This window comes from Pelophylax lessonae (genome assembly GCF_965119305.1).
Source record: "Pelophylax lessonae genome assembly, chromosome: 3".
Classification (NCBI taxonomy): Eukaryota; Metazoa; Chordata; class Amphibia; order Anura; family Ranidae; genus Pelophylax; species Pelophylax lessonae.
Genome location: NC_138770.1, coordinates 370596512 through 370613819, shown reverse-complemented (window position 1 = coordinate 370613819; position 17308 = coordinate 370596512). Strand labels below are relative to the sequence as shown.

General features: G+C 45.1%; 1 protein-coding gene across 2 annotated transcripts in view; it reads left to right on the top strand.

Moving 5' to 3' along the window:
- MDN1 (midasin AAA ATPase 1) overlaps positions 1 to 17308 on the top strand; it is a 902759-nt gene that overhangs the window by 521650 nt on the left and 363801 nt on the right. For both annotated transcript variants that reach the window (XM_082250237.1, XM_082250236.1), the window contains exons 54-58: positions 7847 to 8007; positions 11757 to 11874; positions 12065 to 12275; positions 12662 to 12890; positions 12988 to 13096. In XM_082250237.1, the coding sequence (XP_082106363.1) occupies positions 7847 to 8007; positions 11757 to 11874; positions 12065 to 12275; positions 12662 to 12890; positions 12988 to 13096 (828 nt within the window). The remainder of the gene's footprint in view (positions 1 to 7846; positions 8008 to 11756; positions 11875 to 12064; positions 12276 to 12661; positions 12891 to 12987; positions 13097 to 17308) is intronic.

Below are 17308 nucleotides of genomic sequence, written 5' to 3'. Positions count from 1 at the left end.
CAGATGGAAATGAGATTGATAAAACACATTAAAGCGGAGTTCTGGGCACAAAATCAATTTTTTTTTTTTTTTTGTGCCCGTCCGCTTGTTCTCCTTCACCTGAAACAGAAATGGATAGTTAGGTTTTTTTTTTTTTTTTTTTTTTTTTTTTGTACTCACCTTGTAATTGTAGATCGAATATACTCACCTATTCTTCACTTCCTCCCTCTACGCCGCGGCTCTGCCGTCACTTCCTGGCCTACAGTGATTCCTGGGAGCTGAACGTCATCGCTCCCAGGAATCAATGCGACGGCACCGGCCCCGCTCGTCACTTCCGAGGAATGCGGCGCCGCACCGGAAGTGACGAGAGGGGCCGGTGCAGGCGCATTCTGGGAGAAGAGGACGCGGAAGAGGATCGCGCCGGCTTCAGCTGCCCACAAGAGAGATGGCAACGCTGTGGAAGAAATTTTAGAAGTAAGTATTTCTTCTTGCAGGTAAGTGCGAACCGGGACAGATCAAAGGCTAGCCATTGTGGAATGTACTAGCCCTGACTGTCCCCGGGGTATGTGTGTTGAAAAATGGTTTCTGTGCCCGGAACTCCGCTTTAAGGCAACAAAACCAACTGGATTGAACGAGACTGAAAGCTTTCGCCCGTTTCTAGAGGGTTTCTCATCTGGCAAAACAGATAAAAAAAATTAACCAACTTTGGAATCTAATGAGAAACCCATCCATTCATAAAAAAATCTTGTATGAAAAAATATTATTATTTAAAAAAAGGTATTTTCTCCTTTTTCCCTCTCTGCTAATCGACCCACCAATACGACACCCCGAGAGTTTTTTAGAACAAGAACAACTTGGGACTCAAATAACCGTCCCCTCCATTCATAGAAAATCTTGGTCCTCCATCAAAATTGACCTATATCTTATCCATAAAATCCACCCTGAAAGGGGTCTTGTGCACGACCTAGCTCATGTGGCCTATCACCCTGGAAGGGGTCCCTGGCATGACCTAGCCAATGTGGCTTATCACAGAAAAATTTCCCACAATGTCATATATCCTTGGTTGCTATCATATTTATGACTGCTGTTAAAACTGAATATATAACTTTGTCTGTTGTTTTTCTCAACACTGATTGTTCATTGCAAACTGTTTGAAAGAATACTTGGATACACATCCATCTATATGCCTTATTTTAATGCAACCACCAATGCCCTTTGAATTGCACCTGGCACGGTAAGCTCCTGCTGTGCAGGGGTTAAATTGGACTAGCAAGGGATAACATCTTCCTCCCTTGATCTCCATCAGGAGATAGTGGCTCCTCCCATCCGTGTCGGCGGCCGCAAATGTCAGATCGGCTCCCACTGTGCGCGCATCACCCAGGCTAATGCGCAGTACAGGGAAGCCACGTCACCGACATTAGAAGCCCGAGTATGTGTGGCACCTAGTGCGCATGCGCAAAGGGCTTTATAAGGCCGGGGAACCGGCGTCTCTCCTCACTTCCCTCGCCGAGAGGGAACAGGAGGGACAGAGACTGCGCTAGCCTGGAAACCTTTCTTTTCACTGGAAATTTTACATACAAAACGTAAGTGCAATGTGGACCCACTATCCACCAACGCTATTTTGAAGTCACAATAAAACATGTTTTCACTCACCAAACAAGTAAAATCATCAAATTACTACCAATTCTTATATGGCTATTTTTGCCCATACTTCAGAACATCCAGTACAAGGGGAAGCAATTATAAGAATCTCCCACCACCCTGGAACTGATATGCGACTGCAAATTTTTGGAGCACCTGTTGTAAGTCAAATCTCGATCAATTTATTATATTTTCTATAAAAGACTTTTGACCATTTCCATACCCATCACCCATAACTCGTGTATATATACCATTTCAGGCCGCATTCATTTCAGTTCCTGCTGCGATTACATAAGGACACAGGGAAGGAAAAAAACGCTAAACCTATATGTATGTATAATGTACCACCACTGTCACTTTTTTTGTGACTCTGTATATATTTTCAATAATTGATCTGTTGTTGCAAATTGCAGACTGGGTGACAAAACCTTTGAAAAAGGCTTTAATAGCCGAAACTCGTCAGTAAATTGGATGACCTCTGTGAATATTTGTTCCTAAACCATCTGCAGGAAATACAGAGACAACATCCATATTTATGTCACCACACTTACACTTGTCACAGATTCACTTGAATCTCCTTTCTACTCTTCACTTTTGGGCCTTTAACCCAAGCACTTATTTAACACATTATATATGTATTCCCTTGAATTATGTATACTCAATGTTAAATAAATCCATTTGTTTTTATACAAACTGGTGTACACCATCACTTGCCCGTAAAGTCCCACCCCCTTGCCCTGAGGCACCATAATAACCCCTACTATTTATATATATATATATATAAATATATATATATATATATATATATATATATATATATATATATATAGACGGAGGCAAACCTCTACCACCATAAGCTCTCTTGAGAAGGTAATCAGGGTGTACCTGGTGGCGACTGAGTTTATTCGAAAATCGGATTTCTTGTTTTGTCCTTACTGGTGGGTCTCGTAAAGGGCAGGCCCCATCTGCTGCGACCATTTCCAGATGGATCAGGCAGACGGTGGTGCAGGCCTATTCCTTCAAGGGTCAGGTTCCTCCTTTCCCTGTTAAGGCGCATTCTGCGAGGGTGCTTAGTGTCTCCTGGGCCTTTCTGTCATCAGGAGTCAGTGGTCCAGATTTGCCAGGCGGCCACCTGGTCATCTATGCACACATTCACAAAGATTTACAAGCTGGATGAACTCACATCTGCGGATGCTGCTTTTGGCCGCAAAGTTTTGAGAGTGTATTTTTCTTTAGTAGGTGAGCTCCAATTTTTCCTGGTTGAGCTGCTGGTTTATCTGGCTTGCTACGTTTAGCCCTTTTGTGAAATATGTTGTGTTTTTTCCCATCCCTCATGTTGACGCTGCTTTGGGATGTCTATTTAATGCAGAACATTAGAGTTAGGCATCAAAAATGTACATTATATGTTGTACTGCCATAGCCATCAGCTAGTTTGATTCACATACCCTACAGGATAAAGAGTGCATTATAATTGCCAAGGCGCATGTAGCTTAAGTCTTTTTAGTTTGTTGTAGGTTTGCATTTGCTACAAAAAATAGTAGGCTCAAAGTTTGATAGTCTGCATGCCTTTCAAGAACTGATGTATATGTCAGTCGCAGTAAATACTTCTCTTTCTTTCATTGACGGACACAGCTCCTGATTCTTCTTAACCATTGGGTTATACTTCCCCCTACAGGAGTAGGACACTAGGCAGGAAAAAGCTTGACTACGCTTACGGGCAGTCCCAGGGGTTAGGCTCCATGTACACGGGACGTTAGAAAAAACGTCCTGCAAAGCTATTTCTGACGCAGGGAAAAAGCAGCTGTTAAACGTGCTTTCAGTAGCTTTTTCCATTTGCGTTATTGCACGTTTGGCCACGTTGCTTTTAGCAGGGTTTTTCTGCCTCCATTCAAAATCAATGGTTCCCTATGGGAGCCTATTGATTTGAATCTAAGTCGCACCGCAAGTCGGATCCGACTTGCGGTGCGACCTGCACTGTGAGAATCTTGAGGGGAAACTCCACGCCAAAAATGGGGAAAAAAACTGCGTGGGGGTCCCCCCCAGGTTCCAAACCAGGCCCTTCGGGTCCGGTATGGAATTTGAGGGTAGCCCCACGCCGAAAAAATGGCATGGGGTCCCCCCCAAAATCCATACCAGACCCTTATCCGAGCATGCAGCCCGGCAGGCCAGGAAAGAGGAGGGGACGAGCGAGCGGCCCCACCCCCCCTGGACCACACCAGGCCACATGCCCTCAACATGGGGGGGTGTTGGTGCTTTGGGGCAGAGGGAGCTCTGCACCCCCCACCTCAAAGCACCTTGCCCCCATGTTGATGAGGACAAGGGCCTCATCCCCACAACCCTGGCCGGTGGTTGTGGGGGTCTGCGGGCAGGGGGCTCATCGGAATCTGGAAGCCCCCTTTAACAAGGGGGCCCCCCAGATCCCGGACCCCCTCCCTATGTGAATGGGTATGGGGTACACTGTACCCCTACTCATTCACCACATAAAGGCAGTGTATGGAAATAACGACAGGAGACGTTTTGGAAAGTTTATTAAAAATCTTCATCCGGCTCTTCTTGTCTTCTCCTCTCCGGGGTCTTCTCCTCTCCGGGGTCTTCTGCTCTTTTGCTGTTCGCTCTTCTTGTGTTCTCCTCTCCGGGGTCTTCTGCTGTCCTCTCTTCTTTTCTTCTCCTCTCCGGTCTTCTGCTCTTTTGCTGTCGTCTCTTCTTCTTCCTTCGGTCCTCCTCCGACGACGTCTCCGGTAATTATGCCGGTCTCTGCAGCTTATTATATAGCCATTAGGGGCGTGGCCCTGATGACGTCATCGGGAGGCTCCACCCCCCTCGTGTCACAGATGACGTCATCTGTGACACGAGGGGGGCACCCTATGACGTCATCGGGGCCACGCCCCTAATGGCTATATAATAAGCTGCAGAGACCGGCATAATTACCGGAGACGTCGTCGGAGGAGGACCGGAGGAAGAAGAGGAGACGGCGGCAAAAGAGCAGAAGACCGGAGAGGAGAAGAAAAGAAGAGAGAACAGCAGAAGACCCCGGAGAGGAGAACACAAGAAGAGCGAACAGCAAAAGAGCAGAAGATCTCCGGGAGAGAAGACAAGAAGAGCCGGATGAAGATTTTTAATAAACTTTCCAAAACGTCTCCTGTCGTTATTTCCATACACTGCCTTTTATGTGGTGAATGAGTAGGGGTACAGTGTACCCCATACCCATTCACATAGGGAGGGGGTCCGGGATCTGGGGGGCCCCCTTGTTAAAGGGGGCTAACAGATTCAGATGAGCCCCCTGCCCGCAGACCCCCACAACCACCGGCCAGGGTTGTGGGGATGAGGCCCTTGTCCCTCATCAACATGGGGGCAAGGTGCTTTGAGGTGGGGGGTGCAGAGCTCCCCCTGCCCCAAAGCACCAGCACCCCCCCATGTTGAGGGCATGTGGCCTGGTGTGGTCCAGGGGGGGGGGGGGGGCGCTCGCTCGTCCCCTCCCCTTTCCTGGCCTGCCGGGCTGCATGCTCAGATAAGGGTCTGGTATGGATTTTGGGGGGGGGGGGGACCCACGCCGTTTTTTCGGCGTGAAGCTACCCTCAAATTCCATACCGGACCCGGGCATTAGTATTGCACTAAGCTTTTACTCCGGGACCTGGAGGGAGAATAGCTTCCCCCCTGTCTTTGCGGAGCTGGCAGACCGGTTGGTCCAGGGGCTACAGTTTGTCTGTGATTCCTTTTTGGATGTGGCTCCTTTGATTTCTAGGCTGTCTGTATCAGCAGTGGTCCTTTGGTGTATTGTCTGGCTGAAATGCTGTTCTGCGGACTAGACTTCTTAGAAGGCCTTATCTGATCTCCCTCTTGTAGGCGATCGCCTGTTTGGAGCTTTCTTGGATGACATCATTAAGGGCTTCACAGGGAGGAAGAGTACTCTTCTTCCACTGGCTACCAAGGGCAAGGAGCACTGTCGTAAACGTGGGCCATTTTCCTCTGCCTTTTCGTCTCTCAGGATCTCAAGACAAGGGATCAAAAATCAGGCCCTCCACCATAGGTTTCAAGAGGACCTAATCTGGCAAGCCACAAGTGGGTTCTTCCAGACCTGCGGACAAGGCTGCCTCTGCATGAAGGGGGTGTCTTCACTGATTTCCGGATCCATGGACCCCCCTGGTACAGGACAAATTGGTCCACAAATGCCTCGTTTCCACTGAGCGGAACGGTTCGGGTCGGTACAGTTTGGGAGGGTTAGAGTGGTCCGGTCTATTCAGGTGAGCGTTTCCACTGCAACTCGGGCCACCAGGGACCATGCGGGGTTTACACCAAATGAGGTGTTTGTTTTGCTCTTTCATTTGACGTGAGCATTGAAGTTTTCCTGTCCGCCAATCAGTGGAATCTATTGTGTGACGCCAGTAGCTCCGCCCTAACCGTACCGTACCATTTCCTATGGCCCTACATCTGAAGCAGGACCAGGAATGGTGCGGTTTGGTTCGGTTGTATGGGCCACTTTCATAATGGAAACACCCAAAATATCGTACCGTACCGAACTGACCCGAACCGATCCGCTCAGTGGAAACGAGGCAAAAGTTATTCAGTCAGGCTACGAGATCACGTTTGGTATTGTGCTCCGGAAAGGTTTTTTCCCTTCCATCCTGCACTTGTCCGCAGGTTATTTACAGGATTTCTTTGGGGAAGTGCAAGAATCGCTATTTCAAGGGTTGATGGGTCCAGTTCTAACTTCGGAACTTTCAAGAGTTTTTTTTACTCAAACCTCTTTACAGTCCCCAGGAAGGAAGGCAGGTACATCCAATTCTGGACCTTGAGGCGCTACGCTGCTTTGTGCGAGTGCAGAAGTTTGCCATATGTTAGTGGCGTCCTCTACATCAGGGGAATTTCTTCTAACTTCTATCGACATCAAGGACGCCTACCTGCACATTCTAATATGTGCTGGTTGCCAGTGCTTCCTTAATTTTTTGGTGGACGAGGAGCATTATCAGTTTGTGGCGCTGACCTTTGGTTTCACCTCCGCACCTCAGGTCTTCACGGGAGTGTTGGGCCCGGTGCTGGCATTGCTTGAGTCAGCGGGGAATCGCGGTACTGGGATACCTGAATGATCTTCTGTGAGCGAAGTCTCCGATTGCTCTGCAAACTCTAAGGAAGTTAGGTGGGATCCTGAACATTCAGGAGGAGTCTGCTTTTGGGTCAGTTCACAAAAAATAGCTTATCTGGGTCTGACGCTGGACCCGCAATTAAGCTTCTTTTTAGCAGACGGTCATCCATCTGGGCTTGCATGCCCGCTGCTGGGCCTGATGGCGTCTACCATCAAGGCAGTCTGTTAGCACAGTTTCACACAAAACCTCTGCTAAAGAGATTCTGGTGAAATGGATCAAGGATCCACGGCCTCTAGAGGTGGTTTCACTCTCTGGCACTTCAACAGGGAAAATCCTTCTCCTCCTCTAGTGGACGGTTGTCTCCATGGATGCCAGCCTGTCCGGGTTGGGGGGCGTCTTCAGCACCGACGTGCTCAGGGAGTCTGGACTCTGGCAGAGGCCAGACTGCCGATTTAGTGTACTGGAACTCCGAGCTATCAGACTGCTCATTGGACAATCGTCTTCAGGTGTGTCCAGTATGAATTAATTCGGACAATGCCACGGGCCATGGTCTGTCCATCACCAAAGGGGCACATGAAGTGTCCTCGCAGCTCTGTAAGTAGCCAGCATTCTAAGGTGGGCTGACTGATGCATTCCAGCTTTCAAACTTCTGCCACGACTCCTGTGCAGAATTCAGGCAGAAGGGATTCCGGTCATTCTAGTGGCTCCAGGCTGGCCTCGCCGGTCTTGGTATGCCGATCTGGTATGGCTGCTTGCCGATGCTCCTTGGGAACTTCCGCTCAGGGAGGATCTGCTGTCCTAAGGACCAATTTTCCATCCTGATTTGCAGTCGCTAGCTTTAACGGTTTGGCTGTTGAACGCCAGGTTCTGAAGGGTTGAGGTTTGTTGAATCGGTAATTACTGCACTGTTAAATGCTAGGAAATCTGCCTCTAGGAAGATCTTTCTTTGTATGTGGAAGACTTACATTGCATGGTGTGAGTCTCTTGGAGTTGTGTCCATCAATGAACATCAGAGAAATGGATTTTATGGTGTCAAAAATCCAATTTTTTGGGTAAAAAAAAATATGCTTGGTAAAAGATCATGTTCTTTCAAGAAATCTATTTAATCTATTAAATGTAGTAATTTGTATTGTTTTTTTTCTTAGTTGCTATGTTGCCTCCAGTGGCGTGATCGATTCAGGCTTTTGTCTGAGACTGTTGGATTGGAGCCAGCTGATTTGGCTCTGCTAACCTTTCATTGGCAGTGGTTAGCAAAGTACTCCTTGAAGCCAATTACACAGCTGTTCCTTGGACATGAGCATCACAGGTTAGTGTCAATGCATTCGTGTTTAATATGATCGACTACAAGCACTATACAATGAGAAAATGGAAAAAACAAGATAAGTGCTTCCCTAGTGTAAATACTTTTTTTTTTTTTTTTTTTTATTACGGACAAAACCTAAAGTAGTCCATTAAACTCACATTTCTCTGATGCTTTAAGTATCCCTGTTAACTACACTGCTGCATCAAGCTCGCCTCCCCCCAGCTTGCACGTGCAGTGCTGTTTGTATTGTCTGCTGGTCCAGAACACACAGACGCCTGTGATTTCACTGTTGCCTGCTGCCTTTACATCCAGGGGCTTTTCCGATCTCCCTTTTGTGGACTTTCCTTGACTTAGTCCTAGTCTGTCACTGGAGGAACACCCAAAAACCCCACAGCAGGTATGGATGGATGGATGGATCAGATGCACACAGACAACTGGCCCTTTGTCAGAGGCTTGTGTACATTGGGGAAGTGGGAGTTTAATTATTCACTGTTTTGTCCTTCGTAAAAATGTTTTTACACTAGGGCAGCGCTTCCCTTTTTTATTTTTATTTTTTTTCCCCTTTGCTTTGGAAACACATTGCTCTGTAGACCTTGGCAGTTTAAAATGAAGCAGCTGCACCTAGTGGGTGTGATCTTAAGAGTGGATGGATGGGATGTCTCACTAGCACAGGAGCAGATTGCTTTCTCTATGTTCTTTGGTAATATACAATGCAGATGTTAACAGTACACAAAATAGCTTAATTTTGCTTCATATATATTCAGCGGGTAAAATACGCGTCACCATTTTTACAATTGTCGCCACATGTCACTAACAGCCCATACAGTCCATACATAGAAACCAAAACAAGGAAGTTTAGAAATTGTTGTGTAATAAAATAGGATGACACGGAAAAATATTGAACACATGAACAAAGGGAGGTTCAAAAAGGAATGGAAAGCCAAGACACTAGCTGAAATCAGTAATTGGAAAGCAATCCTGTCCCTTGTCAGGCAAATTATGGGCTGGTTCAATCTCAACTGATGTCCTATAAAAAGGTGTCTCATTACCATGGTGTTGCACAAGTAACCTCTCATGATGGGTAAGAGCAAAGAGCTCTCTAAAGGCCTTCGCAACCTAATTGTTGCAAAACATACTGATGGCATTGGTTACAGAAGACTTTCTAAACCTTTGAATGTTCCAGTAAGCACTGTTGTGGCCATAATCCGGAAGTTGAAAGCACATCATTTCACCATAAACCTGCCACGTCCAGGTGCTTCTCCCAAGATTTCTGAAAGAGTGAAAAGCATTATAAGAAGAGTTGTCCAAGAGCCAAGGACCATTGGTGGAGAGCTTCAGAAAGACCTGGAATTAGCAGGTTCAATTGTTCCAAAGTAAACAATAGGTAATGTACTCAACCACCATGGCCTGTATGCACAATCACCACGTAAGACTCCATTGCTGAAGAAAAAGCATGTTGAAGCCTGTTAAAATTTTGCTACGCAAAATTTAGAGAGGACTATGAAATACTGGAAGAATATAGTCTGGTCAGATTAGACCAAAATTGAACTCTTTGGATGCCATAATACACACCATGTTTGGAAGTAAATTGGCACTGCACATCACTCCAAAGCCATACCAACAGTGAAATTTGGGAACATCATGGTGTGGGCCTGTTTTTCAGCATATTGTACTGGCAAACCTCATATCATTGAAGAAAGGATGAATGGAAAAATTTAAGAAGACATTCTTAATAAAATTCTGCTACCATCTACGAGGATGATGAAGATGAAATGAGGGTAGACATTTCAGCAAGACAATGATCCCAAACACAAAGCCAAGGAAACTCTTAATGGTTTCAAAGAAAATAAAGCTGCTATAATGGCTCAGCCAACAATTGAAACACAAAGACCCTTAATGAAAGCGCTTAGGGATTTTAAAAGTCCGTACTGCCACAAACTATTGTTGTGAAAGCTGGTGGCTGGTAATTGTAGTTCCACATAGGTGAAAGTCCAAAACCACATTTAATGCAAACGTATAAAATGTTTATTGGTCCAACAACAAACTTAAAAAGGTTTCTGTGTAAACAGACTGGACTGTGTAAGTATCAATCACATGACTTGAAAGGCTGAAAACACATACCAATAATCAAGCAGGTGCTGGAGGGGAGAGAGGAGGCGGTCCTCCCAGGTAAAACCACTCGTTCTCCCAGATGGAAAAAAAACAGATGCTGTATGACGGATATGGTGAAGAGCCCAATGTGTACTGCTGTGATGGACTGTTGGCATGATGTGGAAAAGCCAGGGATGTGTTTTGCAGGCAAGGATGCAAAAAGGCCCAAAAAGCCAGGTATGTATATGCCAGCCAAAGATGACATGAGGCTGTGCAGCAAGGCTGCGGGCTCACCAATCAATCCCCGGACAATCCTGGGAGACTCAGGCAGAGGGTGGATAGCTGAAGCTTCCAGGCGGCAAACAGATTTCGACCCTGTACTGATATAAAATTGATGTCCTTTTTTTCCTCCACAAATAGAGCTTTCTTTTGGTGGTATTTGATCACCCCTGCTATTTTTATTTTTATGCGCTTTAAGCAAAAAAAAATAGCGTCAATTCTAAAAAAAAAAATCTATTTTTCACATTCTGCCATATAACATCCCCCCCCCCCCCCCCCATCCCAAAAAAAAATAATCATAATTTTTCATCCCTTTATGCCTATTTTGCTTCCTGCTACATATTTTGGTAAAAAAACGCAATCAGCACATTTTGATTTGTTTGCGCAAAAGTTATTGCGTCGACAAACTAGGGGAAAGATATTTGTCATTTTTATTTATTTTTTTTACTAGCAATGGCAGCGATCTGCGTTTTATAGCGGAACTGCGACATTGCAGCAGACAGATCGGATCCCCTAACTGACATTTTTGATACTTTTGGGGGGACCAGTGACATTGCTACAGTAATCTGTGCTAAAACTATGCACTGTTACAATAATAATGAAACTAGCAGGGAAAGGGTTAACTTAGGGGTGAGCAAAGGGTTAAATGTGAGCCTAGGGGAGTGTTTACTAATTGTGGGGGGAAGGACTTGTATAATGATCATAGAGACCTGTGAATCCCATATAGGATCACAGGTGCTCTGTGATCATTTCAGAGAGAACAATGGTCAGCTGTGTTTACAACAGCTGATCGTCCTCTCGCATCGGGGAGCGATCCTGGGTGCACCTCGGCAATCCTGGCTGTCGGTCCCGTGGATCGGCATCCCCGTTCACCCCCCAACACCACGCGCAGGCAGTCGGCAAGTGGTTAAGTTAAAGTTCTTCTAAAGTTAAAATGTTTTTAAATGAATGCATTCCCTGCATTAGGGTAAAAAATGGCTTGATCAGGGTCGAGCTTGGCTGTGGGTATCAATAGGCACCCACAACCCAATTTGGAATTGAGCCTGCACTATTGCCCCATTGCAGGAGTTTGCTATGGGGTAGACACAGAACAGGAGGATCAGACAGTGCTGGCAGGGGACCCTAATAGTGGCGGTTCGGCACGGCTCTGTGCAATAGAATAAGTACAAAATGATTGTCTATTTTATGGGAAAAAGCCTTTAGGACCTCTTTAACATGCAACATGATGATCTATACTGACCTCGTTAATTGCTTGTGTCTGTTCTGTGATATTCGCATAAGGTGATATTTTAGGAAGTCCCTTGGTGAATGTAAGCATAAAGGTGAATTGCTCATGAGCTTGTGCATGTGTTGTACACATTAATGGATTTTTTTGTCTCTAGGCTCTCTCAAGAAGTCCAGTCTGTGTCTGAGAGTATTCAGGAATGTCTCTCATCTACACAAATGCCTGCTAGTGTAAAGCTGCTTCAGAAAATTCTTGGCAGGCCTCTACCTTTCAAGGTATTACAGTGAGAAAATATATACACGCATCCTGTTGTTGTTTTGTTTTTTTTTTTTTTTTTTTTTTAACTTAATGTTTACTTTTATACTGTGTAATGGATGTACCTATAATGTCTGTATAGCAGCATTATAATTTAAAGTTTGTAGGTGGTTTGTGCTCATAAGTACTTTTTCTTTGTAAAATTCTCAGGAGGGCCCTGTGGTACAGTGTATGGATAAACTGAAAGCTCTCAGCACTTCCCTTAATGTAGTTGATCTGAGACCAGCTAAAGGAGAGAGCAGTTGCCAGCGTGACTTATACAGATTAAAAGCAGCTAGCTCTGATTGGGAAACAAAAAACAAATTACTACAGGATTGGACATCTATCCTTCGTGCAAATCATCAAGAAGATGTAAACGCTGGTAATGCTTTTCTTTACTTAAATAAGTAACATGAGTAATAAAATGATATGCTGAATATGTAGTTTGTATCTGTAGATTTGCATTTTTTAAGGTAATCTGTCACGGGGAAAAAAAATAAACCTCTGTGATTTAAGGCCCAATGGAATGGTCACTTTTTGCCCGCTAAGGGTCTTGCTTTTGGAGTGTGTGCGTGTTCTTCTTTAATATAAAAACAAGTGTCAGGTGGGGATGTTTGCTTATCTTTTGTTGAAAGGACAGACTTGTGGTTCCTATGCAAAATGTGTATATATAACGAGAAATTGAGCACTAAAATTAGTCACAATTCTGCTGTCTTGGCCTTCTAAGCATGTACTCTAGTTTATTATCACAGATATTTGTCTTTGCAGAGAGACTCTCTGTGTCAGTGGAAATACTGAGGTCACATATGAAGGAGCAGAAAATTCCCTTGTTTCCTGATGAAAAAAGTAATGAAGAGCAATCGTATACTCCAATGAACCAAAAGGATTTAGCACAGCTTTCAAGTAAAGTTCAGATGTGGCCAGGCATGGAATATCTCATGCTGCTTTGGCAGTACAAACTGGTGACTGACCTGCTGTCACATTCTTACTATGTAAGGTAATAACAATATGCAGCAGTTTAATTTTTTCATGCAGAATGAAATATGAAAACGTTGTAGCATTTATGTTTGTGTTTTTTTTTTTTTCCTCCACAGAAAGAACATGCAGTCTGACTTGAATCAGCTGGTGTCATTTTCTTTGAAACATACCTCCTTGCCTTCGCAGCGTGTTCGCGCTTTTAACTTTCTTGCTCAGCATTCTGAGGTAGTGTTATATTTCCTGCAGGAACAATACTTTGTATTTTGTTTAATCCTTGGTTTCTAATGGGGAAAAAAAAAATGTCTTTGCTGTTCAAAACAGATTAGCGGAATTGTAATTGCTTACTAAATGTTATTGGTGCAGACAAAAAACCCTCTTTGGATCGGAACTTTATGTCAACTAAAACATTACTGATACCAATAGGCCAAGAGAGGTCTATTCTTAAAATTCTTTGTTTTATTGGGACAAAACATCATAAAAATCCTTTGTGTAAGAAAACAGTGACAAAAAATTGTACATCACATAAAATCATTTGCATAAGTACATGTGGAAAAGATACATGCTGAGTTGCCAGCCAGTGGTAAATTATTCCAATGCGTTTCAAGATTCAACATGTATATAGCATCATCAGGGATTTGCAATACCACTTCTGAAAAGTATAACAAGCAATGAGCTACCATCTTTTCAATACAGTATGAAATGTAAAAAATGAAAAAATATAAATGCAAACGTGAAAGCAAGTAGAAAAAGTACAAACAATACCATAGAAAAAGTATACAGTATATATATGCACATACAGCAGTGTGCCCAGAGTCTCCCAGTTCTGTGCCAGCCACACCTTTAGCCCCCAGGCTGAAAAAGTACTCCATCCACCATCACCTATATGATGCAAGAGCCAAACATAGTAGAAGAAAAAAGCCTCCTCTTGGGATTGATATCTGCATAAAAAAAAAGTGTGTGTGTGTGTATATATATATATATATATATATATATATATATATATATATATATATATATATCTCTAATATGAATACATACATACATGCTACTATCTTATGCTTGCCGCTATTACCCAATAAGCAATTGATCCATACCTCTCTTGTTGATAGAGAAAAAAGTAGAAAGGGAATTCAAAAATAGTCCTGGGTCTGTTCAGCAGATACTCATGGGTCTATATACATTCCAAATGGCTTCCTTCAAGAGGGAGAAAAAGCCCATTTAAGACGGCCGCTTTAAATATATATATATATATATATATATATATATATATATATATATATATATATATATAGAGAGAGAGAGAGAGAGAAGGTCGGAAAGAACATCCTCCGTTCCTATAAAGGAGGGGGGTGTTTAAAGCGCAGTTCTGGCATCAAAAACCACTTTTGGCCATCCGCTTATAGTCCCAATTTTTATTTTTTTTTCTTCTTACCTTGTTTTTGAAGAAAGTATACTTGCCTTCCTTCTACTTCCTCCCTCTGCGGCTGCCCGCGCCGTCACTTCCTGCTTGCGTTGACTCCTGGGAGCTGAACGTCATCGCGTCCAGGAGTCAATGCGCCTGCATCGGCCCCACTCGTCAGTTGCGGTGCAGGTGCGTCATTCCTTTCTAGTTTGCCAGCAAGGAAATTTGCAATTGCTTTTTTTATTCCACCTCGGGGTTTCCTAAAGGCTATAAAAAATGGTTAAACTGAAGCCTCTGGATGCCCTTTTAAAAGTAAGTGGAATCTCAAAGCACCCCAGTCTAAGATGGGGCCCTCTGTCACTTCAGAAGCCCACCTTCCGCTTTCATAATGGTTCTTTTTCTCCCCGTCACATCAGTCCTCAGTACCCCCTTCCCACATCGGTGATCAGTGTCCTCCATTCCTCGCTTTTAAATCTGATTCCTCACCAGGCACCCCCTTTTCATCTGTCCCCCATCCCCTCCACATATGCTGGGGCTGTGTGGGTGGTCTGGTCCACCTCCTGGGTGACCGGACGATCAGCTGTGCAGGGGTGGGGGGGTTGTACCTGGTGGGGGCTCCTGCCATGGACCTCTGTCCTTCCTGGGCCTGTCCTTGTAGCCTAGGAAATCCTCCTGGGTCCCTAGAGGCATCGTGGTGCCGAGCTGGGCCACCATTTTCTTGTAGGCCTTTGTGTTTCTAAACATGGCTGCCATGTTTGTGTAGTCCGGCGGCCATTTTGCTGTTGTCTTTTCACTTCCTGATCGCCACATTTGGGGGTGTTCTAAAATTTTGTCGGACCCGTGAAAAAATCGGACCTCGTCACTTCCGGGGACAGAGCGTCACAAAACAGTTGATAGAAGTCGTCCGTGCGCATGCGCAGAAGACATTTTTCGAGGTTTGGCAAAATTATAACCGAGAACGGACAGCTGATTGAGAGAAGGCGGGGCTGAGGTGCGACGGGACGGAGGCACATATGCAGAGCTGGCGGAGGAGGCGGGACGGAGGTGCGGTCGTGTAATATATGCAGGGCTTAAGCGACTCCCTGTTTTATTATCTTTAGTAATTATCGTATTATTTATCCTTCGGATTTCATGACATTTACTATTTATATAATGCAAAATAAGAAATACTAAATGTAATGAAATCCTAAGGATAAATAATACGATAATTACTAAAGATAATAAAACAGAAGGAGTGGCTAAAGTCCTGCATTTATTACACGGTCGCACCTCCGTCCCGCCTCCTCTATTCAGCTCTGCAGATGACGCGGCGGTGTCTTCCGTCCCACCTCAGCCCCGCCTCCTCTCATTCAACTGGTCGCTCTGTGTTATAAGTTTACCAAACCAAGATAATGTCTGGTGCGCATGCGCACTTGAGACTCCCATGACCAGAAGTGACGAGGTCCGATTTTTTCACGGGTCCGACAAAATTTTACAACACCATCCTGGTGGCTGCAGGTGCTTTTCTGCTGGGTTGTGAGTTTGGTGGGGTTCTCTCCTTCTTTGCTGAGGATCGCTTGGTGCTTGTGCCTAGCTAACAGTTGGTGCTGACTGGTGCATTGAGTGTTTTCCCTTTGTAGTGTTTTACACTTTTTTGAGTCCCCCTGATGACTCATGGATTCTTTAGAGCACATCTCCGCACCTTATCTTTTCTCTGAGGCTGCGGAGCCCTCTGGGTCTTAACCATCTATCGATGGACTGACGGCGGTCCTGAAGTAATTTATGTCCCCGTATACAAGTGGCTTTCGGGCGATGGGCTACCAAAAAGCGCCCCCTGTCTTCCTCTGCCTCATCTGTCTTTCAGATCCTGAATCTGGGTCGGGCTGCTGTGGACGTGGGTCACACTGCTAGGTATGCGAACACGCACCCGGAATCCTCTTTATAGTGAGGATTCCTCCACATCTGCAAACGTACACAAAAAGGCGCTGATGGAAGAACTGATTTTATCTGTGCGTGAGACCTTGAAGATGAAGAGCGCAGCTGCGAGGCCCATGTTCCCTTTGGCACTTACAAGCCGTCCAAAACGGCAAAGATGTTTCCTTTCCCCTCCTATTTTGACAAAATTGTTGCTAAAGAGGGGGGTGACCAAAGCGTCCCCTTGGTGTCCCTAAGCGATTTGCTAGGCGTTATCTCCTGAGGAGTCCCTTACATTAAAAAGTGGACTGTTCCAGATTGAATACAGCAACCATGATTCTGGTCGAGTCCCCGGCTTTTAAGGATCTGGCTGACAGGAAAGCGAAAGGCTGTGGCCCCCAATATGTACACTCTGGTACACTCTGGCTGATTCGGCACTTATGCCGGTATTCACCATTGCCCTGGTTTCGCAAAGGCTGAACGAGTGGGCTAAGCTTTTATGCCATAACCTTGAGGGCAGCTCCCCCTGCCTTTGCTGAGCTGGCGGACCAGTTGGTTCAGGGGCTACAGTTTCTCTGTGATGCCTGTTTAGATGTGGCTCCCATAGTAGTTCGGCTATCTATTTCGTTAGTGGTCCTTCGGCGTGTCTTTTGACTCAAATGCTGGTCTGCAGACTTCTAAAAAGGCCTGATCTTCCCTTTTAAGGAGATTGCCTGTTTGGCGCTACTCTGGATGACATCATGAAAGGCCTCACAGGCACTGAGACACTGGACACTGCTCTAGAATCTTCATGACCATTGGATTATGCTGCCCCTTACAGGAGTAGGACACTAGGCAGGAAAACTTTACCACGCCCATGAGGCAGTCCCAGGGGATATACTCCCACTCTCTGCTATAGGCACTAAGTTTCTTTTTTCTGCCCAGTCAGGAGTAAGGACCTAGTTCCTTGCTGGGAACTCTGGTCCTAGCATTTTTTTCCTTTTTAAACTGAAATTTTTCCTTATTTTCTGTTCCTGTGAGAACTACAATCAACTGCCGGACTGGGGGACGGACTGGATATCTACTAGATCTAGAGGGTCCCCCCATCTGGCCAGTAAATGCGTGCAGGCCTCAGCTCCGCGCTAGGTCGGCCGTGACATAGC